Below are 26,405 nucleotides of genomic sequence, written 5' to 3'. Positions count from 1 at the left end.
ATGCAGTGTTTTATTGACGAATCCGCCATTTTGAAAAGCGATAATAACACATGTGCGGTTATTCATGATAATAACACATGTTCTATTATCGTGTTTGATCCACCGATCTGGAATCAGGAAGGAGGATAAAAAACTTCTTCAAAAAACCCAGTTTTTTATTTTATAATAAAGAGAATAATGCATGGATGCTTTGAAATATGGAATTCATTTCTCGTGTTGACAAAGATATCGAATGATATCGAATTAACCGCATGCAATAGGTGCTTTCAAACGTTTTTGCGTTTTTTTAGACCCACTGTACTACCCCTTTTTGAAATCAAGCTTTTGTTAGAATTTGGATGCCTTTTTATTTTTCTAACCAACGGATGCATAAAATATAAAGTGAGACGTTTGATTTTTACTACATTGATATTTTGCGTTTGCCGTGTAGCTAAATGAGAACTTCAAATACAAAGACACTTTGTTCAGTAATCCGTTGAACCATGTCTTTGATCAACCTCGGGATATGAGCTGATATGGCGATCAATAATTTGACAATTTTCATTCCATTTATCTGGTACTCTTAGACTGCAAATTTTAGTTATTACTATTATTCATTTATTTACAAATCAAACGTTTTTACACATATCCGGACTTGTATTCGGATTCGGATAGCTGAATTCAACACTGATTGGATAAATGAACTGGTACACAAGTTTTACCAAATGTCACCTGGCAGGTTATATAATAACTCTGAGTCAATTTCTGACATTTTATGGAGATGAAAGCAATTATAAGTTAAAAGTTAAGATGAAATTCGCAAAACTGGTGAGTTTATTTAACAGTCCAAGGAAAATACCTGAATAATAATACTTTCATACAGTATGTAGCGAACGTGTTTATCATTTCTTGGGCAGAAATTTGAGGATGGCAAAGTTAATGATAAACAATGGGTAATAACTTTCCACTGAGCCCTATATGTCGATATTTTGCAAATTACACTAGGATTAACCTACAATAAACGGTAGATATCATTCTAATCGATTTATTATGAAGATATCAATGCAATGTTTATTATTTTTTAGGTCATAATTTTAGCTGCTCTGTCTGCCACATTCGTGTTTATATTTAACTACGAAATGTTGGATATTATTCTGAGAGTGAAAGAAAACATAGGTAAGTATTTCACACACGATCGCAATCCTCACAATATTGATTACATCGATTATATTTACTTTATTGATCATATTTTAGACATTAAATATAGTAATCACGCGTTAGTATTAATACTGAAAATATTCCCTAATGTTAATACTGTAATAATCATAAAAAAAATTTAACTTGTGTTACAGCATTCCGTTCTCCATTCAAAATACTTTTCCAAGAGGCTCCAGGGTCAATTGATTTGACCCTATCCATTCTAAAAAAAGATGACACTGGAGACATCGTAAACGAACGTTTAAACGAGCAAGTTCAACCAATCCACTTTGATTACCCAACCTATCACACCTTTGAAGCAATGCTACACGATGACACGCATGCGTCAAACAACAGAGCCTTCCCAGCATACTCTTCGTGCCCATATCGGGGAATTAGAAAGCCCATGACAACGAGCGATTCTAAAACCCTGGTTCCAGAGTGTCGTAGAAGAAAGTCAACTTCTCGTGATTGCAAAGACGCGATCAAATATTTCGGTCCTCACGGAACAATGACACCAGGCAAGTGTAATAACAAAAGTAATGCTGTTAAAATATGTTCCATATCTGGTGGGGAAAATTACAAAAGAGAGCAAGTCCAGGTATCATGCAATGATAGTCACTGCAGAGGAAAAACTATTTTACTTGGACTGTTTAATGATCAGATGGGAAAAGTTACATGGCGCAAATTGAATGATACAGACAACTTAAATGCGCAACTTAAACAACACATTCTGTCTTCAACCTTTGGGCCCGGATTTGCATTGTTAAAATGCGGGGAAGGTACCCAGGTCTTAAGTTTTCCAAATATTTTAAAACGGGCCAAACCTTTTCAAAGGCTGAAGAAGAGAGGACCATTCAATATCAACATCGTACTTGAAGACTCGTTATCTCGCGCGCACTTTTACAGAACTCTCTTGAAAACTGCGTCGACTTTCAGAGATATTGTTTCTAATCAAACAATTCCATCGACCCTGCTGGAGTTTGAAAAAGTTCAAGCTTATGGGTCTACCACGTTTAACAACCTCAAGAGACTTTTCACAGGACAGAAATACAACCAAGTTATCGACAACTGCAAATATACTGTCGAGGAATTTAAAGCAAATGCTAGCATGTTCAATTGTACATATGGAGTCGAAGAGATGTTTGCTCGATATAAAAACGCTGGATATAGCACACTGCTTCAAGAGGATAGCTGTTGGCGCGACGCGTGGGGCTCGCTCATGGATCCACGCAGATTCTTAGACCCAATTAAAAACGACATGGAGCGGCTTAGCAGATGGAAGGATTTTGTTCAGCTTGTTCAACTATCGGGTCGTGGAAAGGTGGTTGATGATTATGGGATGTCCATATTATCTTGTGATGTGTATGGAGAGTTTAAAGTGACAAACCCATACAGTTCGAAAACTGTTCCAAACGTTTGCTTCGCCCGGAGGTATTATGCATCATTCTTCTTGGAGTATGTAAAAAAGTACACAGAGCTCAATGATATGGCCGATCAGCCGTTCATAGCGTATACACATGTGTTGACATCACACGATACTAATGGAAGACGTATAGTCAATGATGACGAAAGTCTTCAGAGTTATTTCGACACGCAGCACATTTACGAAACACTTTGACGATCTTTGCCTCAGACCATGGCGCAAAAGGGACTGATTTTTCAGCATATTCAACACAAGGAAGAGAAGAGGTCTTCCAACCTTTGTTGTTTATGATCATTCCACACAAAGTCAGCAAGTTGCTTGGTTCAGAAGCAATGAATGCATTGGTGCTCAACCAAAATCGTTTGGTAGGCGTTGAAGATTGTACAATTCATTGGTCTCGATTATAGAACCTCGCGTGAAAAAACAGGCGGAAAACGCAGCCTTTAATCCAGAAAACTCCAACCTGGACACAGATCCTAACGCAAAACATTTGGCTCCGTACCCAGGCCCAATTCCTCAAATTGCGGAAGAAGACGAAGGACTTGATGGTCCTCTTATGAAATCACAACTGCGAGGTTTGTTTAAACCGGTACCTTTGAACCGCACTTGCGAGGAAATGAAAATAATTCCAATTGCATTATGCCTGTGCGATGGTATGGATAAAACTGTGTCGAGCAATTCTCCATTGGCTATATGGGCGGCTGAATTTGCTGTGGGAACCTTAAATAACAGAATTCAGGAACAGTACACAAAGTCTAAACAAGGAAGAATGGCTACGTCAGACTTCTTTGGTTACGGCGCATGTCAGCGGTACGTAGCCACAGGTGTGAAGAATGCGCGGCACGTGGTCGTCGGCATCGACCAAAAGCTATTGTTCACTTTACTGGCAAAACCCATCGACCGAAAGACTGCGGAAATTTTTGACATCGAATTGACGTTTCCTATAAAAAAAACCGAACCTGGCCTAACTTTGAGCAACCTGGTCCGTGTGACGCGGTTTAATGAGTACGAAACGTGCTCGGATACGGGCGTTGATCCAAAGCTTTGCGCGTGTCATCCAGACAACACAAACAACACGTTGTGGAGGAAGAGGTTATTTTTGAAGATGATTTCACAAGCGAAATTCGGTTTGAAACCTCGAACACGTCCTTCGAAAACCGTGTCTCCTGGTTGTTTTTTGGTTAAATTGCAAAATATTGGTGAACGCTGGCCAAGTAAAATTAGGACTTACGAAGCGATCAACCGGTGTTCAAATGTGACATACAATTTAACAATTTTCTTCAAAGAAGCTTATACCACTCGGATTTCATTAAAATATCCTGCATATGTCACTCTACTGCCTAAGACAGTCACATTCCTTTTCACGACTAAAAGCAGTCTTAAAAATGACAGAGCTAAACCAGTATTTAGGTTTAAAAAGAGTATTTTAACGCACTGATATTTAATTAAATGGTATTTAAAGTAGCTAAACCAGCAGTAATCACAGATTAGTGATTTGCGTTCGGAATGTGTTGATTTTGGTTAACGATCATTAACAAAAATGTTAACATTATAACGTCACAGGCTCACAGCGTATTTGATTCAAAAGGTTACCCGCAAAATGAGTAATTTAACAACAGTGATGGCTCATGTGCTATAAAAATTAACAACAAAATGTCAAAATAGAGCGAGCACATGGTCTCCAGTTACTATGACGACACATCAAAACAAGGCAAATCTGACATCGCGAATCTCGATATGACACGGCTACGAAGCGTTCTCTTTCGTCGAACGCAATTATAAAACAATTCTACCACTCGCTTTTGTCGTATATATACCAACTGGGTGCTACGCACCTCCGGTCGGCTATCAACATCCGGAATTGTATTCAGATAGCTGAGTTCTACACTGATTGGATCAATTCAACTGGTACACAAGTTTTAAAACATGTTACCTGGCAGGTTATATAACTCGATGTCTAAATCTGATCTTTTATGTCGATGAAAACAACTGTTCTTTTAAAGGTTTATGATGAAATTTGCAAAACTGGTGAGTTAAATTAGAAGTTCAAAATAATATTTTTAACAGTAAACAGCGAAGGTGTTTATCATTTCTTGAGCACTAAATTTAAGACAGCAAAAATAATAAACAATAAACTTGGTAATGACTTTCTCGCCCCATGCATAAATATATCAGTGATATATATTTCGAAAAATTACAGTAGAATCAAACTATAATACAAAGGTAGAATTTATCTCAATCAATTTATTATGTAGATATATTTGTATTGATCAATATTTTTTATTTCAGTTCATGATTTTTGCTGCTGTTTTATCAGCATTCGTGTTTATATTTAACTACGAAATGCTGGATATTATTCTTGTGATGAAAGAAAGAATTGGTAAGTATTTCACACATAATGGTGAGGATCACGATATTGATTACATCGAATATCTTTACTTTATTGATTATATTGTAGATGTTCAATGCATTAATCACGAATCGGTATATATTTGATAATACTTATATTGTAATATTCATTACGAAAACTAAGAACTTAACATTTTGTTACAGCATTCCGTTCCCCATTCAAAATGCTATTCCAAGAGGCTCCAGGGTCAATTGATTTGAGGCTATCCATTGTAAAAAACGATGACACTGGAGACATCGTAAACGAACGTTCAAACGAGCAGGTTCAACAAAGCCACTCTGATTACCCAACCTATCACACCTTTGAAGCAATGCTACACGATGACACGCATGCGTCAAACAACAGAGCCTTCCCAGCATACTCTTCGTGCCCATATCGCGGAATTAGAAAGCCAAGGACAACGAGTGATTCTAAAACCCTAGTTCCAGGAGTGTCGGAGAAGAAAGTCAACTTCTCATGATTGCGAAGACGTGATCAAATATTTCGGTCCTCACGGAACAATGACACCAGGCAAGTGTAACACAAAAAATGCTGTTAAAATATGTTCCATATCTGGTGGGGAAAATTACAAAAGAGAGGAAGTCCAAGTATCATGCAATGATAGTCACTGCAGAGGAAACACAATTTTTCTTGGAATATTTAATGATCAAATTGGAAACGTTACATGGCGCAAATTGAATAATACAGACAACTTAAACGCGCAACTTAAACAACACATTTTGTCTTCAACCTTTGGGCCTGGGTTTGCATTGTTAAAATGCGGGGAAGGTACCCAGGTCTTAGGTTTTCCAACTATTTTAAAACGGGCCAAACCTTCTCAAAGACTGGAGAAGAGAAGACCATTCAATATCAACATCGTAGTTGAGGATTCGTTATCTCGCGCGCATTTTTACAGAACTCTTTTAAAAACTGCGTCGACTTTCAGGGATATTGTTTATAATCAAACAATTCCATCGACCCTGCTGGAGTTTCAAAAAGTTCAAAGCTATGCAGCAAAAACATATCAAAGCCTTCAAAGACTGTTTGCAGGACGAAAATACTTAGACGTTGGAGAGAACTGCAAATATACTGTCGAGGAATTTAAAGCAAATGGTAGCATGTTCAACTGTACATATGCAGTCGAAGAGATGTTTGCACGATATAAAAACGCTGGATATAGTACACTGCTTCAAGAGGATCATTGTTGGCACGACGCGTGGGGTTCTTTCATGGATCCACGCAAACAGTTAGACCCAGTTACAGACGAGATGCAGCGGCTTAGCAGATGGAAGGATTTTGTTCAGCTTGTTCAATTATCGGGTCGTCAACAGGCGATTGATGATTATGGTATGTCCATATTAACTTGTGATGTGTACAGAGAGTTCAAAGTGACAAACCCATTTAGTTCGAAAATTATTCCAAACGTTTGCTTCGCCGGGAGGCATTATGCATCATTCTTCTTGGAGTATGTGAAAAAGTACACAGAGCTCAATGATATAGCCGATCAGCCGTTCATAGCGTATACACATGTGTTGACATCACACGATACTAATGGAAGACGTATAGTCAATGATGACGAAAGCCTCTCAGAGTTATTTCGACACGCAGCACATTTACGAAACACTTTGACGATCTTTGCCTCCGACCATGGCGCAAAAGCGACTGATTTTGCAGCATATTCAACACAAGGAAGAGAAGAGGTCTTCCAACCTTTGTTGTTTATGATCATTCCACACGAAGTCAGCAAGTTGCTTGGTTCAGAAGCAATGAATGCATTGGTACTCAATCAAAATCGTTTGGTAGGCGTTGAAGATCTGTATAACTCATTGGTCTCGATTATAGAACTTCGCGTGTGGGCTGAAAGCTTAGCCTCGAACCCAAATCATTCCAACCAGAACACTGCAGGTTCTAATCCGAAGCATTCGGTTGCGTTCGCTGACCCAATTTCAAAAACGTCTAGGGAAGAGGAAGGGCTTGATGGACCTCAGATAAAATCACATCTGCAAGGTTTATTTAGACCAGTATTTTTAAACCGCACTTGCAAAGAAATGAAAATAAGTTCGGTTGCATTATGCCTGTGCGATGGCATGGAAAACACAATCTCGAACGACACTGACGCAGTCAGGTGGGCGGCTGAATTTGCGCTAGGAACCTTAAATAACAGAATTCAGAAACAGTACACGACAAATCTGAAGTCTCAGCTGGGAAAGATGGCTACGTCTAAATTCTTTGGTTACGGCGCATGTCAGCGGTACGTAGCCACGGTTGTGACAAATGCTCGCCAAGTCGTCGTTGGCATCAACCAGAAGTTATTGTTCACTTTGCTGGCAAAACCCAATGACCGAAAAACTGCGGAAATTTTTGACGTCGAATTGACGTTTCCCATGAAACAAGGTGAACATGGTATAATTTTGAATAATCTGGTTCGTGTATCCCGGTTTAATGAGTATGAAATATGCTCGGATACGGGCGTTGATCCAAAGCTGTGCGCATGTCATCCTTATAAAACTAACAACACCTTGTGGAGGAGGAAATTGTTTTCGATGGTGACTTCACAAGCCATTTTGGGAATGAAACCTCAGACACAGTTTCTTGATAAGCCGTGTCTTTTGATAATTGCTCGAGTTACAAAGACAGAAATACGCCCCGGACGTTGGCAAAATGCCACGGAGACATACGAAGCAATCAACCGGTGCAGAAATGTGAAATACAAATTAAAAATTTCTTTTAAACGCATCTATAAAATGAGGATTTCATTGAAATATCCTGCAATTGTAACCTTACTGCCGAAGACAGTCACGTTTCTTTATACGGCTATAAACAACTGGATATTTGGCAAAGCTGTGCCTAAATTTAGTTTTAAAAAGACTGTATTATATCGCAGTAATACAACGAAGAAGAAACTGTGATGTTTGTTGGATGGAAAAGCTAAAAAATACAAATTCATATTTATCAGTTTCTGGACAATCAGAAACGAGCATTTTGGAATTAACTACGATTTAACAGACTCTAAGTTATGTATTTTATAAACATGCACAACAACGATTATTAAAAAAGCATGATCTCAATGGGAAGTTATTTCTTAAAGACTCGGACCAGTTGTATCAAGCTCATTTAGCTTAAACGCTGGTTAAGTTCAAAATAGAAATCAAGTCTATCGTTCTATTCAAGAAGCAAACAAAATGTTTTTAACCCTAATACAACGATACTGTTTCAACTACATATTCAGTGCATAATATTCAAGTTGATTCATTCAAAAGAGATGTAAAAGTGTTATTTAATTTTGACTTATCCGTCGTTTCAGCTATAAACGGGTTTCATACAACCGGCCCCCGGTATATCGAGCCAGTAAAGTAGCCAGCTCGACGATTAAGTGTCTCTATGCAAATTAAAAGTTATACCATTATTCAATTCTTCAGAAATTAATATATTTTCAAAGTCAATTAACACGAAAATATACTTGCACAGCGACACAATTTTGTCGGACTGGCTTCGCTACTATTTCATCTAGCTGAATTCTACACTGATTGGATAAACCCAACTGGTAGACAAGTATTGAAGTGTGCTACCTGTCAGGTTATATCTGTTTAAATGTGACCTTTATTGTCAAAGAGGATGAAAGCAACTACTAATCGAAAAGTTTAAGATGAAATTCGCAAAACTGGTGAGTTATAAGAGCATTTCACAAAAATAATTAAATAATAACATTTTTATAAAGCATGTAGCGAATGTGTTTATTATTTCTTGGGCACAAATTTGAAGATGGCAAAGATAATAAACAATGGGTAATAACTTTCCACTGATAATTTGATAAAATATAGGTGAAAACATTACTCCGAAAATAACATCTTGTAAACTCAAGATAATTATGAGCTATAACAACAAGACAAGAATTTTAAAGCGATATTTCGACTTTATTTCAAAGTCATTGTCAAACCAGAATGACAATGGTTTAAAAATGACTTTGAAATAAAGTCGAAATATATCACTTTAAAATTCTTGTCTTGTTGTTATAGCTCATATCTTGAGTTTACAAGTTGTCGTTTTTCGAAGTAATGTTTTTGTAACTTTTCACTCAGCCCTATATGACGATATCTTGCAAAATTACACTAGAATTAACCTATAATAAACAGTAGATATCTAATCGATTTATTATGAAGATATCAATGCAATGTTTATTATTTTTAGGTCATAATTTTAGTTGCTCTGTCTGCCACATTCGTGTTTATATTTAACTACAAAATGTTGGATATTATTCTGAGAATGAAAGGAAATATCGGTAATTATTTCACGCAGAGCGAAGATATTGATTACATCAATTATATTTACTTTATTGATTAGATTTTAGACAGTAAATATAGGAATCACGCATTAGTATATCAATACTGAAAATATTGGATAATATCAATTAGAAAAAAATTCAAAATTATGTTACAGCATTCCGTTCCTCAATTAATTTGAGGCTCTCCATTGTTGAAAAAGATGACAGTGAAGACATCGTAAAAGAACCCAGTAGTTCAAACGAGCAAGTTCAACCAATCCACTCTGATTACCCAACCTATCACACTTTTGAGGCAATGCTACACGACGACACGCATGAGTCAAACAACAGAGCCTTTCCAGCATACTCTTCGTGCCCATATCGGGGAATAAGAAAGCCAAGGGAAACGAGTGATTCTAAAACCCTGGTTCCAGAGTGTCGTAGAAGAAAGTCAACTTCTCGTGATTGCGAAGACGTGATCAAATATTTCGGTCCTCACGGAACAATGACACCAGGGAAGTGCGATATTGAAGATGCTGTTAAAATATGTTCCATATCTGGTGGGGAAAATTACAAAAGAGAGCAAGTCCAAGTATCATGCAATGATAGTCACTGCAGAGGAAAAACTATTTTACTTGGACTGTTTAATGAAAAGATGGGAAAAGTTACATGGCGCAAATTGAATGATACAGACGACTTAAATGCGCAACTTAAACAACACATTCTGTCTTCAACCTTTGGGCCCGGATTTGCATTGTTAAAATGCGGGAAAGGTACCCAGGTCTTAAGTTTTCCAACTATTTTAAAACGGGTTAAACCTTCTCGAAGGCTGAAGAAGAGAAGACCATTCAATATCAACGTCGTAGTTGAGGACTCGTTATCTCGCGCGCACTTTTACAGAACTCTCTTAAAAACTGCGTCGACTTTTAGAGATATTGTTTATAATCAAACAATTCCATCGACCCTCCTGGAGTTTGAAAAGGTTCAAGGCTATGAAACAAACACATATAAAAACCTTCAGAGACTGTTTGCAGGACGAAAATACTTACACGTTAAAAAGAACTGCAAATATACTCTCGAGGAATTTAAAGCAAATGGTAGCACGTTTAACTGTACGCATGGAATCGAAGAGATGTTTGCTCGATATAAAAACGCTGGATATAGTACACTGCTTCAAGAAGATAACTGTTGGTATGACTCGTGGGGTTCGTTCATGGATCCACGCGAAAACATAGGTCCAGTTAGGAGCAAGATGGAGCGGCTTAGCAGATGGAAGGATTTTGTTCAGCTTGTTCAACTATCGGGTCGTGGAAAGGTGGTTGATGATTATGGGATGTCTATATTAACTTGTGATGTTTACAGAAAGTTTAAAGTGACAAACCCTTATAATTCGAAAACTGTTCCAAACGTTTGCTTCGCCGGGAGGCATTATGCATCATTCTTCTTGGAGTATGTGAAAAAGTACACAGAGCTCAATGATATGGCCGATCAGCCGTTCATAGCGTATACACATGTGTTGACATCACACGATACTAATGGAAGACGTATAGTCAATGATGACGAAAGTCTTTCAGAGTTATTTCGACACGCAGCACATTTACGAAACACTTTGACGATCTTTGCCTCAGACCATGGCGGAAAAGTGATTAATTTTGCAGCATATTCAACACAAGGAAGAGAAGAGGTCTTCCAACCTTTGTTGTTTATGATCATTCCACACGAAGTCAGCAAGTTGCTTGGTTCAGAAGCAATGAATGCATTGGTGCTCAATCAAAATCGTTTGGTAGGCGTTGAAGATCTGTACAACTCATTGGTCTCGATTATAGAACCTCGCGTGAAAAAACAGACGGAAAATGCAGCCTCGAACCCAGAACATTCCAACCAGGACACTGCAGGTTCTAATCCGAAACATTTAGCTGCGTTCGCTGACCCAATTTCAAAAACTTTTAGGGAAGAGGAAGGACTTGATGGACCTCTGATAAAATCACGTCTGCAAGGTTTATTTAGACCAGTATTTTTAAACCGCACTTGCAAAGAAATGAAAATAAGTTCGGTTGCATTATGCCTGTGCGATGGCATGGAAAACACGATCTCGAACGACACTGGTACAGTCAGGTGGGCGGCTGAGTTTGTGCTGGGAACCTTAAATAACAGAATTCAGGAACAGTACACAACAACTCTGAAGACTCAGCTGGGAAAGATGGCTACGTCTAAATTCTTTGGTTACGGCGCTTGTCAGAGGTATGTAATTACGGGTGTGACAAATGCGCGGCAAGTCGTCGTTGGCATCAACCAAAAGCTATTGTTCACTTTACTGGCAAAACCCATTGACCGAAAGACTGCGGAAATTTTTGACGTCGAATTGACGTTTCCCATGAAAATAGGTGAGCATGGTATAATTTTGAATAATCTGGTTCGTGTATCCCGGTTTAATGAGTATGAAATGTGCTCGGATACGGGCGTTGATCCAAAGCTGTGCGCATGTCATCCTTATAAAACTAACAACACCTTGTGGAGGAGGAAATTGTTTTCGATGGTGACTTCACAAGCCACTTTAGGAATGAAACCTCAGACACAGTTTCTTGATAAGCCGTGTCTTGTGATAATTGCTCGGGTTAAAACGATACAAATACGCCCTGGACGTTGGCAAAATGCCACGGAGACATACGAAGCAATCAACCGGTGCAAAAATGTGAAATACAAATTAAGAATTTCGTTTAGACGCGCCATTAAAACGAGGATTTCATTGAAATATCCTGCAATTGTAACTCTACTGCCGAAGACAGTCACATTCCTTTATACGGCTATAAACAACTGGAGATTTGGCAAAGCTGTGCCTAAATTTAGTTTTAAAAAGACTGTATTATATCGCAGTAATACAACGGACAAGAAACTGTAATGTATGTTTGATGGATGGATGGATGGATGGATGGATGGATGGATGGATGGATGGATGGATGGATGGATGGATGGATGGATGGATGGATGGATGGATGGATGGATGGATGGATGGATGGATGGATGGATGGATGGATGGATGGAAAAGCTAACCAAATACAAATTCATATTCATTAGTTTAAGGACTATGGGCCGGGTGAATAAAAAAGTAGCTAGTTCACTTGGGACTAAAGTTTGTGAGAATTAGCCTATCAGAAACATGTGTTTTGGAGATACCTACGATTTAATAGACTCCAGGTTATGTATTTTATAAATATGCAATACTGCCAATTGCCTATATTAAAAAAGCTTGATCTAAATGCGGAGTTATTTTTTTATGCACCCGGTATACCGAGCCAGTAACGTAGCCAGCTCCACGATTAAAGGTCTCTATCCAAATTTTATGTAATACCATTATTCAATTCTTCAGAAATTGATTATTTTCAAAGTCAATTAACACGAAAATAGACTTGCAGAGCGGCAAAATTTCGTCGGACTGGCTTCGCTACTATTTCATCTAGCTGAATTCTACACTGATTGGATAACTCCAACTGGCAGACAAGTATTGAAGTGTGCTACCTGTCAGGTTAAATAGCTCACTGTTTAAATGTGACTTTTATTGTCAAAGAGAATAAAAGCAATTATTACTTGAAAGTTTAAAATGAAATTCACAAAACTGGTGAGTTAAATGAGCATTTCAACAAAAATAATCGAATAATAATATTTTTATACAGTATGTAGCGAACGTGTTTATCATTTCTTGGGTACAAATTTGAAGATGGCAAAGATAATATAAAACAATGGGTAATAACTTTCCACTGAGCCATACATGTCGATATTTTGCAAAATTACACTATAGGAATAACTTAAAATACAGGGCAAATTTCATTCCAATCGATTTCTTATGAAGATATATTTTCAATGCTTATTTTTTAGGTAATACTTTTAGCTGCTCTGTTATCCACATTCGTGTTTATATCAAACTACGTATTATTGGATATTATTCAGGGCATGAAAGATAACATCGGTAAGTATTTCACACATGATGGCGAAGATCACAATTTGATTACATCAAGTATATTTACTTTACTCATTATATTTTAAACATCAAATATAGTAATCACACTGTAATACTGTATATCAATACTAAAACTATTGCCATAATATTAACATTGTAACGATCAAAACAGACAAAATTCAAAATTATATTACAGCATTCCGTTCCTCAATTAATTTGGGGTTCTCCATTGTTGAAAAAGATAACAGTGAAGACATCGTAAAAGAACCCAGTAGTTCAAACGAACAAGTTCAACCAATCCACTCTGATTACCCAACCTATCACACCTTTGAAGCGATGCTACACGATGACACGCATGCGTCAAACAACAGAGCCTTCCCAGCCAACTCCTCGTGCTCATATCAAGGAATTAGAAAGCCCACGACAACGAGTGATTCTAAAACCCTGGTTCCAGAGTGTCGTAGAAGAAAGTCAACTTCTCGTGATTGCGAAGACGTGATCAAATATTTCGGTCCTCACGGAACAATGACACCAGGGAAGTGCGATATTAAAGATGCTGTTAAAATATGTTCCATATCTGGTGGGGAAAATTACAAAAGAGAGCAAGTCCAAGTATCATGCAATGATAGTCATTGCAGAGGAAAAACTATTTTACTTGGACTGTTTAATGAAAAGATGGGAAAAGTTACATGGCGCAAATTGAATAATACAGACAACTTAAACGCGCAACTTAAACAACACATTCTGTCTTCAACCTTTGCGCCTAGGTTTGCATTGTTAAAATGCGGGAAAGGTACCCAGGTCTTAGGTTTTCCAACTATTTTAAAACGGGCCAAACCTTCTCGAAGGCTGGAGAAAAGAAGAACATTCAGTATCAACATCGTAGTTGAGGACTCGTTATCTCGCGCACACTTTTACAGAACTCTCTTAAAAACTGCGTCGACTTTTAGAGATATTGTTTATAATCAAACCATTCCATCGACTCTGCTGGAGTTTGAAAAGGTTCAAGGCTATGGATCTACCACGTTTAACAACCTCAAGAGACTTTTCACAGGACAGAAATACAACAAAGTTATCGACAACTGCAAATATACTGTCGAGGAATTTAAAGCAAATGGTAGCATGTTCAATTGTACATACGGAGTCGAAGAGATGTTTGCTCGATATAAAAACGCAGGATATAGTACACTGCTTCAAGAAGATCATTGCTGGCGCGACGCGTGGGGTTCGTTCATGGATCCACGCAAACAGTTAGACCCAGTTAAAGACGAGATGCAGCGGCTTAGCAGATGGAAGGATTTTGTTCAGCTTGTTCAACTATCGGGTCGTCAACAGACGATTGATGATTATGGTATGTCCATATTAACTTGTGATGTGTACAGAAAGTTCAAAGTGACAAACCCATTTAGTTCGAAAATTACTCCAAACGTTTGCTTCGCCGGGAGGCATTATGCATCATTCTTCTTGGAGTATGTGAAAAAGTACACAGAGCTCAATGATATGGCCGATCAGCCGTTCATAGCGTATACACATGTGTTGACATCACACGATACTAATGGAAGACGTATAGTCAATGATGACGAAAGTCTTTCAGAGTTATTTCGACACGCAGCACATTTACGAAACACTTTGACGATCTTTGCCTCTGACCATGGCGCAAAAGCGACTGATTTTGCAGCATATTCAACACAAGGAAGAGAAGAGGTCTTCCAACCTTTGTTGTTTATGATCATTCCACACGAAGTCAGCAAGTTGCTTGGTTCAGAAGCAATGAATGCACTGGTACTCAACCAAAATCGTTTGGTAGGCGTTGAAGATCTGTATAACTCATTGGTCTCGATTATAGAACTCGCGTGGGACGGAAAACGCAGCCTCGAACCCAGAACATTCCAACCAGGACACTGCAGGTTCTAATCCGAAACATTTAGCTCCGTACGCAGGCCCAATTTCAAAAACTTTTAGGGAAGAGGAAGGACTTGATGGACCTCTGAAAAAATCACGTCTGCAAGGTTTATTTAGACCAGTATCTTTAAACCGCACTTGCAAAGAAATGAAAATAAGTTCGGTTGCATTATGCCTGTGCGATGGCATGGAAAACACAATCTCGAACAACACTGGTACAGTCAGGTGGGCGGCTGAATTTGTGCTAGGAACCTTAAATAACAGAATTCAGGAGCAGTACACGACAAATATTAAGACTCAGCTGGGAAAGATGGCTACGTCTAAATTCTTTGGTTACGGCGCTTGTCAGAGGTATGTAATTACGGGTGTGACAAATGCTCGCCAAGTCGTCGTTGGCATCAACCAGAAGTTATTGTTTACTTTACTGGCAAAACCCAATGACCGAAAAACTGCGGAAATTTTTGACGTCGAATTGACGTTTCCCATGAAACAAGGTGAGCATGGTATAATTTTGAATAATCTGGTTCGTGTATCCCGGTTTAATGAGTATGAAATATGCTCGGATACGGGCGTTGATCCAAAGCTGTGCGCATGTCATCCTTATAAAACTAACAACACCTTGTGGAGGAGGAAATTGTTTTCGATGGTGACTTCACAAGCCACTTTAGGAATGAAACCTCAGACACAGTTTCTTGATAAGCCGTGTCTGGTGATAATTGCTCGAGTTACAAAGACAGAAATACGCCCCGGACGTTGGCAAAATGCTACGGAGACATACGAAGCAATCAACCGGTGCAGAAATGTGAAATACAAATTAAAAATTTCTTTTAGACGCGCCATTAAAACGAGGATTTCATTGAAATATCCTGCAATTGTAACCTTACTGCCGAGGACAGTCACGTTTCTTTATACGGCTATGAACAACTGGATATTTGGCAAAGCTGTGCCTAAATTTAGTTTTAAAAAGACTGTATTATATCGCAGTAATACAACGAACAAGAAACTGTGATGTTTGTTGGATGGAAAAGCTAACCAAATACGAATTCATATTTATCAGTTGATGAACTAAGGGCCGATGGCATAATAAAGTAGTTCACTTGGGACTTAAGTTTGTGTCAAAATTATAGTCAATCAGAAACGTGTATTTTGGAGTTATAACTACTGATTTAACAGACTCCAACTTAAAGCCTAAGCGATTAAAAAGATTAATATAAAGATTTGCGTTAACCCGGGGTTAACGTAACCGAGTTTTGAACAACAGGACCAAGATCATTAAGGAGACGAGTATTAGTTCACCGGTTTAAGAAAGAGAATATATATTCCCTCTATCGCAATTTAATTTTACAAAAAGAGGAGAGATAGGTACCTGCAGTCTAAAACCTACAATATAACTTTTTAAAATCACCTAAAGCCACAAAATGCTATATTTCGACAGAATAACATAACGTTCTATTCGATCCGTTGTTTCCCAAGATGATGAATGGGACGATACTAATCCCATTATGGAATTCAACAGATTCGTTTTGTCCAACAATCGCCGTTTCGTGCAGTGAAGAAGAGAAGCATTTAGTTCTACCTGCTGTCTGTCACACTTTATCGAGCAAATCATGTTCCCTGCATTAATCATTAACCAGCGACCAGAAATCCAGCCAATAGGATTGCCCCAATCTCCGAGATTGGCAGTAGGTTTAAACCAAAGAGAGAATGACCTCACAAACCAAGTATCCTGCTCACTGAACCGAAAGAGGATTGTTTTGTGATGCCCATAACCGTGAAAAATCATGGCAAAGATCAAGCTTTTGGAATTTATGCTTTTGGACATTTTGCCGGGATTAAAAAGCGTTTTGTAAAAACAATGCAGCCCTTGAAGTAGGAGGGAATATTAAAGGCACTCTTCGACTTCATCTACGGTATGTTTCGGGAACCAGGACAAATGGAGGAAATGCATGAGGCTCATTTTTATCACGAAGAACCACTGCCGACTCAAGTAAACTCGCCTCTTACATACGAGAAGGGAGGCTTACACTTGAACTTACATACAGAAATACACCAAAATCCAAGACTTGGGCAAATACGTCGAAACAACGTACCCACAGAGATACATTCACCTGATTTCGGAATCTTAAAACTTGCTTCGCCCGACCTGGAGAAGATGTTGCTTGCGTTTCAATCGGGAACGAATGAAAGTCCTTCGTCAGCACACGTGCCAGTAAACGCAATAACAAGCGAACAAGTGGGCTTCGCAAAAGGCTTACCAGAGGTCTTACAGGAACTTCATGATAGGCAGGAAAACACGGAGACAATGAAGTCTATTATACCTCAGATTCATACGAGCTATGTGGAAGAAACGGCAAGCTCAACAGATCAACTTTACCTAACTACGGATGCAAATGGGGTAATCACAGTTGCGAGTGGTAGGGAAAAATATCCAAACACCCAAAACTTTTGCCCTGTTTCGTCAGAAAATAATACAGACAAACAATTAGGGCAGACTTATGTTCTTCCAAGTTATCCGACGAACGCTTTACTTCCGAATACAACCGGGCAGCTCTACACGACGCCATTACGACATCCTACGGAAGATCACGACGCCGTCAATCAGTTACGCGCGCTCACGGCATACAATAACGTGCTCGCGACAAACTCCGCGTTTCCGTCGCAAGTTTTTAAACTGGACGATTCGGCAATTTTTGGCGGAAACTCGACGCTGCAGCCCATCGACCTCGAGATGCAAGAGATGGTGAAACGGGAAAGAAAAAAACAAAGAAATCGAGTTGCCTCGTCGAAATGTCGGAAGAGGAAACTTGAGAAGGAAGCAGTTCTGGAGTCAACCGTGAAAGACTTGAGATCAAGAAACGTGGAACTGAGTACTCTGGCGAACGCATTAAAACAACAAATATGCGATCTCAAACAAAAGGTAATGGATCACGTGACTGAGGGTTGTCCAATCACGTTGCACAACGTGGAAGACCCGGATGACCTGTATAACGAGGAAGACTGGGGGACGTTTACTGAATGAACGTAACCGAGATTGGGAGATAGGATTGCTTTGCCGTTTATATACAGAATGGGGGTATATACGAGGTTTGAGGATGAATCCAGGGTATATGGGGATATAGTCTGAAATTTTCTTCTTAATGATCGCAAATCTGATTCGAAGTCTTCAAGATTCCCGTAGATTGCCCGTCCCCGGGAGACTCAGACGTCAGACTACGGGAGAACAAAGGCTCGATTGATAGTGCGATATGTTGGCCAGGCTTTATTGATCAAAGAAAAAGGAAGAACAACGAACAACATGATAGAAATCCATCTTCGATCTGGCGCACTTAGAAACAATGTATGAAGATGTAACACCTACTCCTTGTTCTAAGATCGCTGGATTTGTTGGTAAAATACCACGATGTACAAGAAGGAACAGTCTACCTGGAGTGCTTATGGTTTGGTTAGAATATACAGGGGGGAAGGGGTAACAACATGCTACCTCGTAGTTTTTTTCTAAATGTTAGGTTAACTGGGATACTATAGGTTCTCCTTTGACTATGTTATTTCATAAAAAATCAGAAGGGTATCATGTTATGACTAATCTGATACTTGTGAAATTTAAGAAATAAAACAGAATGAAAATTGCAAGCATTTGCGTTGACTTTATTTTCAGCTGAATTGGCAGTGATATTACAAAATTAAGTTCACAATCATTTGAGAAATATTACATATATATACCGCATTACAAAAGGACACCCCCCACCCCCCCGCAAACTCCCTTGATTTTAACAATATAAAATTTGGGTCGATTAAATTAAATAAATACGAATAGCATTTGTATACAAGAGATTGCAAGCAAGGATTAGATTGGTATTACTGTTATACATTATATGATTAATTTTAGACAAGGCAAAGCGTATAAACAAAACGATGGTTGAGTGTGGTTTTGGCTACAATAAATACTATATCATCGTTGTATTTGGGGATGATTATATGTTATATTTTGGCTTGAAATATATTATAGGATGAAATTAATGTTAAGCAATGATATAGGTTGCAAAGAGTTAGACCCTTTATAGGCAACAGCGCGAGTGAATACGATGGGATGATTTGTAAATTGAGTGAATGAAATTCATTTTGATTTATATCTTTTAGAGTTGCAAAAATCTGCAGCAACTTATTTTAATTAGCAACAGATTAATGTTAGTATTGACAAGTCTCAGACTCTCTTAGCTGAGGTTAACAAAAAGGACAAACGACACACCGCTGGTTCTCCGTTCCTACTCAGGCTGATCGTCTTCAATTTCTCGCAATTTGCCCAATGATGCAACTTTTATATCCGATAAACTTGTAGTCACCAATCCATTTTGAAACACCTCGCATCCGTCTTTAGACCTTGACATAGACACAACTTCCTTCTCCTGTCCGTTCTTCTGTTCATTCTTCACCCCAGGTAAAGCATTCTTCTCCTTATTCACCCCATTTGCACCGCCGTGACCATTACTCACCTCTTCTATCTCATCGCTAGCACTCTCTTCCCCTTTTCGTCTCGTCTTCCCGAGTTCATGATCCCTCGCGGAACACACAGGCATTTTACTAACCGGCTGAAATTTATTAAAATGGCAAAAATCGACCTCGAGTTCCCCTTTGAAAAACAAATCATCATGGCGAGGCATTGGAACGAAATTACATCCCCAGACAATTTCATTTGCTGTGTAAGACGTTCTAGCTTGCATCGTCAAGCCTGTACTTTCGATGACCCCTTCCAAAAACACGACCAATTCAACATTCGCTTTAAGCATATCCAAACTACTCATGGAGTAAAGCGGACTATCTTTGTTAATAACGTGTGCAATTGTGTTTGGTATTATCATAAAGGTATAATATATCTCTTCGCCTTCACCTTCAGACTCAAATCCATTACCGATGCTCAATTTTTCGTGGAAATACGGCAACTCTCCCTCGTTTGTCTGACGTGTATAAAACATTTCCACTTGTATGTGACATTCCAGTAATTGCGATGCCCTGAGGTCAGCGACTCGAAACATGAGGCAGAGATTATCGTCCCTCATTCCTATCACGGCTTTCTCAGAAAATAGCACAGTTCGTGAGCGTTTTTTAGGCCTCGATGCTTTGGCGAACACGATCCCCAGTAAAGTCGCGGCTATAAATGAGCCAACTAAAGTCTGAATTAAAAGAAGTACCACACCTTCCGGACAGTTTGGTGTCACCTTGAAGAAAAATAAGTAGATGAGGTTAGAGACAGCATGACATGCACAGTGATATATTGAAACCACTCAGGACACTGAAAAATTCAAAAATCATTCGAATGATGACAGGGGGACTAGGATAAGATAGAACTTTACTTGACTAAGCTGGCCACTTTCGCTTAAGCTGCTCCGTAAGTGGGACGTATATAGATAATATATGAGACACAAAACTATTAAGTTAACTATCCTTTCGTACAATCGGCCCTTGAATAGAAAAGCAGCCAATATTACTGAGAACCTAGAATACATATCACAAACGAGTAGCCAACACGATTGAACAATGTGTAATATAATTGTTTAGCCTGGTAGGCCCTGGTTTCCATTCGCTGTAGTTGTCGTGAAGTCATTCAAGTAAAAGTCATTTTCACCGATGAGAAATAGTCTGGATGTAAACTTCTTTCTACTTCTGTATTCAAATCGGTCATTATTGACTCTGCACACACAAAGAATTGAAAGAAATACTCTATCACATCATTCACCACCTTGGCATACCGACGACAAGTATTTTCATATACTGCAGCATAACATTGTTTATTTTTCATCAGGCCGGCGTGTTTTAAACATTTCGTCTTCCTCCCTTCGCTGTTCAGTCTTGGTATGGAAGCTAGTTTATTTTACGAGCAAGGAGGAATGCGCGACTTATCTCTTTACGGCACACAGCCATTTAAATATATTTGTCTCTACTTCTGTATTCAAATCTTGATAGATTTCGAGGAGGATTGTTGGCGCGGAATAGTTAAAGTGCATTATTTCGTGAGGACATTAAAGGGATTTGCTAATCTGCTTGAACTGAAGTGTTTTCAGTTATGATTGTAAAACGTCTATCCTGTCCCACACGACTAACAACTTTGCTTTCTAAAGACCTTAAAAGCACCTGGTCACCAAAAATGACATTATTTGTCGTAATTGCGGAAAAAGTCCATCAAAACTTCGACATTGAAATAACATCTAGCAAGATACCTCTAATGACATTATTATGACACGGTGGTTTTGGTATTTCCTTGACAACTTCGAGAGGGATAAAGAGGTCACGATAAAGAAGCAAGCAATAAAGCTGACACGCACATTAAATCCCCCGCAGGTGCTGAAAATTTATGACGTCTCATCTTTTTAATTCGGCGGAATCGAATTGCGAGAAAAATAATCCAAGTTCTCACGCAAGACATCATTGAAACATTTCCTGCGTCACACAATGAAATTTTACATCGTGGGTTTGAAACTACTTCGAATAAAACAAGTCGCTCCGTTAATAACAACGGGACAATGAAGCATTGAAAACATGTCTCTGAGGGAAGTTTTTAGCAGCTAAAAAATTTGATGTAAGGACGGGATTTAGCTACTTGATTTTAAACACAATCGATGTTTATATATTATTTAGCATAACAATGATGCAGTTAGGTCAGGATTCTGTTTGGAATGTGTCATAAAAATTCCAATATCCTGCGTGGGAAATACACTCAGGTAACGGAGTTGGGAAAAACCTCTAACACCTAGAGTCTCCAAATCCTCTTTGAAAAATGCACGAATCCCTGAGAAATTCAAAGGGCACCAAATCACTATTTCGAAACTCCTTAGGCTTAGAAGTGTCAGAAAAGAGTTTTCAGTAGGAAGTTGACATGCTTACATTTGTTCCACCGCTAAGGGCAGGTCAGGTTGGGCCAGCATAAGATTTCACATTTCCCTGACCTGACGTGTTTGCCATTCAAGATTCACATGCGCGACTATATAGCGTGCGGGAATGACGAATATTGCTAAACGCTTGCGGCACATCATTTATATAGCAATTTCTGCTCCGTCCAGTCACGCTATTTTGCATGCGCACAAGCAATATCATTACCTCCCGACGAAAACACAGCAAAGCTTCCTATATAGAGTACGTTTTCTTCACCAATATAATCCAAATACACCAAATTGAATCTCTAGCAGGTGCCACGGTGTTCTTTGTGGAAGACAAGAAAGCTCTTAGCCTCTCAAGACTTTATACAATAACACAAGGAGTGAATATTCTGTTCCCTCATGCGCGCGTTGGAAATTCAATATATTAGGCAATGATTATTTTTCAACTCATGATGTACAGAACAAACTTTTATCACTGTCTTGTCAGGCGGAATTTGATCGTAATAGGGAGAATTGATGATTGCTGACAGATATAATCGAGATGATAATTTCACTGAGGGCATAAATACGCAGCTTATTTACTCTTTGTAAAAAGAACAACCTTTTCGATTTGGAAATTTTCAAGAGCATTCCTAGTTCTTTATGTGAAGAAGAGACAACATATCGTAACGATTGCTGCAAAGTTTGCCCGTTTTTAAGTCGCGCAATAGGCTTAGTATTATCAAGGTTAGTGTTCGGAAGCTCACACATTGAGAAATACCACGGTGTATAAACGCAGCTTAATACAATCACTCAGCATACAAATTGTCCTGTTTCACAAATCAACAACACAGCAAATTTACGGGGAATTTAAGAATGAAATATTCAAATAAACAGGGTGTATGATGGATACATTAATAATACACTCCATGCATGTCTATAAGCTCTTCTAGCTGCGACAGTTGTATCCAAGGGGGTCATCATATCTTAATGCTAGGATTTCGGTAATGTCTTAAAATATCATCGCAGCACGGAGTAGTAGATTCACATGTCATGGTATCGAATTTAATGACGATTCCCTCCAGGCATGATACTTGAAATTGAGAATATTGCAAGGATCAAATTAGGGGAACATTTTGTCGGCCAACATTTCGTCATTCGCATAGCACATACGCAACAACAAACATGTATTGACGTTGCAACTCGTGAATACGAGGCATTACCTTATACTAGAGAACTCCTGGAATTGACAAACTTTAAAGTAGAAACCCTCAATTTGACAATTTCATCTTATCGTTCGGCGAAGCATCTATTTTGGGAGTTGTAGATTTAATCCAAACCCTCTCGTTTATAATATGGCCAGGAAAGATTTTAGCTAAATTGGTTCGGTTGGAATAGCAAGTTACGTTGAGAGATTCTAATGATGGCAGTCTAAACCTCTGCATGTTTCTAGTGCACAAGTGTCTATTTCGTCTTTCAAAACAAGTGTGTCCAGGTCTTACATTTTTATAACATGTTTCACTCGTGTATCGCGGTGCCGCGAATATTGTTAGAAGCGCGGGGAGGGGATAAGTGAATATTTCGTTACATCGTTTACAGCTTATCTTTATAGTTTCGTAGATCTGTAGCAGTGATAAAACCAGTGTTTGCGTCAAATGAGAAACAATTACAACATAGTTTAATAAAACGAGTAGACGCATGAATGGCCACGTTATCTCTTGTTGTATAAAGGAAGGTCGTAAGACATAACAAATATTGGCGAACAGAGAAAGTTCAGAATTGGTGGATTTGCTTTTGTCCAGCAATATTCTTCACGAGAAATTGAGCTAGCTAGGGCCCCCTATCCTTTCGGCTTGAGACTTTATAGCGAACTTAATGTGAAGTTTTTATAATTGAAAAATTGTTAAATGAAGGCTCAATAACCTCTTGTTGATATTTCTCCATGCATGACATACATGGTAATACACGAGACTACAGTAGCCTTAAGTCTAGAGTAACTATGGCAAAACTCGCTAGTTACAAATAGAGCACTTTATATCGCAATATTACGTGCTATTGACTGGAGAGTTGATGTTCGTACACATACAAAATAAAATACTGTTTGGCGAAGACTCGAGCTTCGCCGTAGATGCCGTTTCTCACCTGCCGGGATTAAAGACGTGCGTTTCTTACCGAAGACACGGTTTATTATGTCAAATAATACCGCCTTTCTAATACAAATAGCGAAATATTTTAAGTAAACGCAATATTAAGGTAACACGGCAGCGAATATTTTCCATGTTGACCTTGAGGTGTAAATATTTCACAATTAGTGAATGCAGTGACCGACCACCAACGGATGAATCTAAATTCTATCTTCAAAAACAATTTTAAAATACAACTAACCTGTCTGCCGCCGTAACCTATTGTTGTTTGAGTTTCAATGGAGAAGAGAAACGCCGACGTCCAACTATCAACTTTCTCGACACAATAGTACTCGTCGTAGCCTTTTGATTCACGTACGCGGTGTATAATAAACCAAATTGTGCCAAACCCTAACCAACTAGCCAGGTACACCATCGAATAAATACCAAGTATCCATCTAAAGGGCATATCTAGAATAGTCGTGAATAAGTCGTCAATGTATCGCTCGTGTTTCCCGGGCACGTTTGAATTTGCCACCTTGATTCGTCCATTTTGTGAGACCAGCCGTCCTTTACAATGGGCTGCGACGTGAGAACTCTCGCCTGAGATAAAGTTTGGGTGTTCGTTCGACGGATTTTTACCACGAAGTATAGTTAACTCTGTTGGCATCTTATTACGACAGCGAGTTTGGCGATGAAGCCAGGATCTCGGCATTTAGATCCCGAAGCCGGAACCAAAGACCAACGTGTTGACAAAATTTAGCGTCCAACTTGTATATTTTATATCTTTAAACTGGTGGTATGAATCTGCTAGTAACTGGTACCACAACAATACTCCTGACTACCGTCTGATTTGTCAGCAATTACGTTGGCGCTGCTTGTGTGTGTGTGAGACGGAAATAAGACACTGGCTATATATGCACGCTGATCCGGAACCAGACCCCAAAGGGAAACAATATTAAAATGAGCTCGAGCACATTTCGTCATCGACAGCGCAGCGTTGAACAATATTAGTTTTTGATGAATTCTCCTCCTTCTTGCGGCTGTAAGGTCAAACACGTCACGAAACACTTTAGAAAATTAAACAACCCGAAATTTAATACACACGCGACAGGTATATGCCAGTCGTACTCGGAGATTGCATTATTACTGTCTTGTTGTTCTTTCGTTATCATCGTGCGTGTTTTCGTTATAATTGCCACAGAGGATGTGAGACAGTGATAGTTATACTAGGAATGCTCTCCGAGTCTTTCCTGCACGCGATACTACGGAAGCTACGATGCAGCAAGGTTTATCATAACTTGTGGCTTTTCAGGAATCCCATCCAAAGGGTCAATAAATGTAAAATTTAATAAGAAATGATTAACACACGTATTAGCCTCGGTTGTGCTTCGTTGATTTGCAAAAGCATCATGACAATATTTGTCAATAAACTGTTGATTTAAGCGATAACAGCGATTACAAACGCGCTTGAATGTTATTTTATTAAATTCACCTCATTATGTCGAGGGCCTGCATACGGAAATTTGTTGACCTAAACTATATACGAGACTATATATAGGCAAGCAATCTAGTAAGAGGACTTAACCCGAGTCTAAACTATTCCTTTGCAAACTTCGGCGATATAGAAATATAAGTTGGAATGTTTCATATCTGCGAGTTTAATCAAATTGGCAGCGGCGTAGGCAGCCTGACGATTTAGTCATGCTATACAAATTTTATGTTATTATCATTATTCATTTCTTTAGAAATTTATTGTTTTGACAGTCAATGAACATTAACATATTGGTATAGTACGACTAAATTGTTGGGCTGACTACATGCAATACATGATCTTCACTAATAAAAAAGATAATAATGAGAGCCAATAGACATTGTGTAGAAATACTTGGATTTTAGCCCATTTTCCAGGGCAATTCAGCACAAACTAAATGCCATGCTTCCAAACGGTACTTTGACAGTACTAAAAATTCGGATACAAATTAGCTATATTCCTTTGAATTCACATCGAAAAGCTATTCAACTCACAACAATTGCGAGCCAATTTGAATTTCACAGTCTGCACTTTTTTACAATGCTGTTTTGCAAATGTTGGCTAGTTACGATATTATACCGGGGAATTAAACTGACCGCAGGGACCTGACGCATATTGAACTATCTTCACTAGCTGTAGTTCTCTCATCTTTATATCTTTCTATATCGAAACTAGCGCCCTGTTGTTTAAATATTCATAATATTTTCAATTTCAAGTGATTACCATTATCAGATAAAAGAGTTTTTAAGAAATGAAAAACAGCGATTTGTCTTTGAAATACCTGATGCCAC

General features: G+C 38.6%; 5 protein-coding genes, 1 long non-coding RNA gene and 1 pseudogene across 6 annotated transcripts; 6 read left to right on the top strand and 1 right to left on the bottom strand.

The window, feature by feature from the left end:
* Nucleotides 1-8: 8 nt before the first annotated feature.
* Nucleotides 9-3,773, top strand: LOC114542478 (annotated as a pseudogene).
* Nucleotides 3,774-3,795: 22 nt separating this feature from the next.
* LOC114542470 lies at nt 3,796-5,430 on the top strand. The gene is made up of 3 exons (XR_003689649.1): nt 3,796-4,630; nt 4,892-4,982; nt 5,156-5,430. It is a non-coding gene; the product is annotated as an uncharacterized LOC114542470 (long non-coding RNA).
* A 35-nt stretch (nt 5,431-5,465) lies between these two features.
* On the top strand, nt 5,466-8,185 carry LOC114542472. Its single transcript, XM_028562013.1, has one exon. The coding sequence runs from the start codon at nt 5,513-5,515 to the stop codon at nt 7,898-7,900; it is 2,388 nt and encodes a 795-aa protein (XP_028417814.1). The 5' UTR covers nt 5,466-5,512; the 3' UTR covers nt 7,901-8,185.
* A 26-nt stretch (nt 8,186-8,211) lies between these two features.
* Nucleotides 8,212-12,174, top strand: LOC114542471. Its single transcript, XM_028562012.1, has 3 exons — nt 8,212-8,655; nt 9,180-9,270; nt 9,429-12,174. Exons 1-3 carry the CDS (start codon nt 8,638-8,640, stop codon nt 12,149-12,151), a joined length of 2,832 nt encoding a protein of 943 aa, XP_028417813.1. The 5' UTR covers nt 8,212-8,637; the 3' UTR covers nt 12,152-12,174.
* Nucleotides 12,175-13,732: 1,558 nt separating this feature from the next.
* LOC114542477 lies at nt 13,733-16,128 on the top strand. The gene is made up of 2 exons (XM_028562016.1): nt 13,733-15,027; nt 15,170-16,128. Exons 1-2 carry the CDS (start codon nt 13,733-13,735, stop codon nt 16,116-16,118), a joined length of 2,244 nt encoding a protein of 747 aa, XP_028417817.1. The 3' UTR covers nt 16,119-16,128.
* Nucleotides 16,129-16,680: 552 nt separating this feature from the next.
* On the top strand, nt 16,681-18,747 carry LOC114542465 (transcription factor AP-1-like). The gene has a single exon (XM_028562005.1). It carries the CDS (start codon nt 17,022-17,024, stop codon nt 18,126-18,128), a length of 1,107 nt encoding a protein of 368 aa, XP_028417806.1. The 5' UTR covers nt 16,681-17,021; the 3' UTR covers nt 18,129-18,747.
* A 9-nt stretch (nt 18,748-18,756) lies between these two features.
* LOC114542464 (inward rectifier potassium channel 2-like) lies at nt 18,757-25,962 on the bottom strand. Its single transcript, XM_028562004.1, has 2 exons — nt 24,343-25,962; nt 18,757-20,322 (listed from the first exon to the last, which is right to left on the bottom strand). Exons 1-2 carry the CDS (start codon nt 24,793-24,795, stop codon nt 19,372-19,374), a joined length of 1,404 nt encoding a protein of 467 aa, XP_028417805.1. The 5' UTR covers nt 24,796-25,962; the 3' UTR covers nt 18,757-19,371.
* Between the last annotated feature and the right edge of the window lie 443 nt (nt 25,963-26,405).

The sequence above is a fragment of the Dendronephthya gigantea genome, unplaced genomic scaffold (assembly GCF_004324835.1).
Source record: "Dendronephthya gigantea isolate DGI-Jeju-01 unplaced genomic scaffold, DenGig_1.0 000354F, whole genome shotgun sequence".
NCBI lineage: Eukaryota > Metazoa > Cnidaria > Anthozoa > Malacalcyonacea > Nephtheidae > Dendronephthya > Dendronephthya gigantea.
Note: the sequence above shows the minus strand (reverse complement) of the source record. Positions and strands in the feature narration are given on the sequence as shown.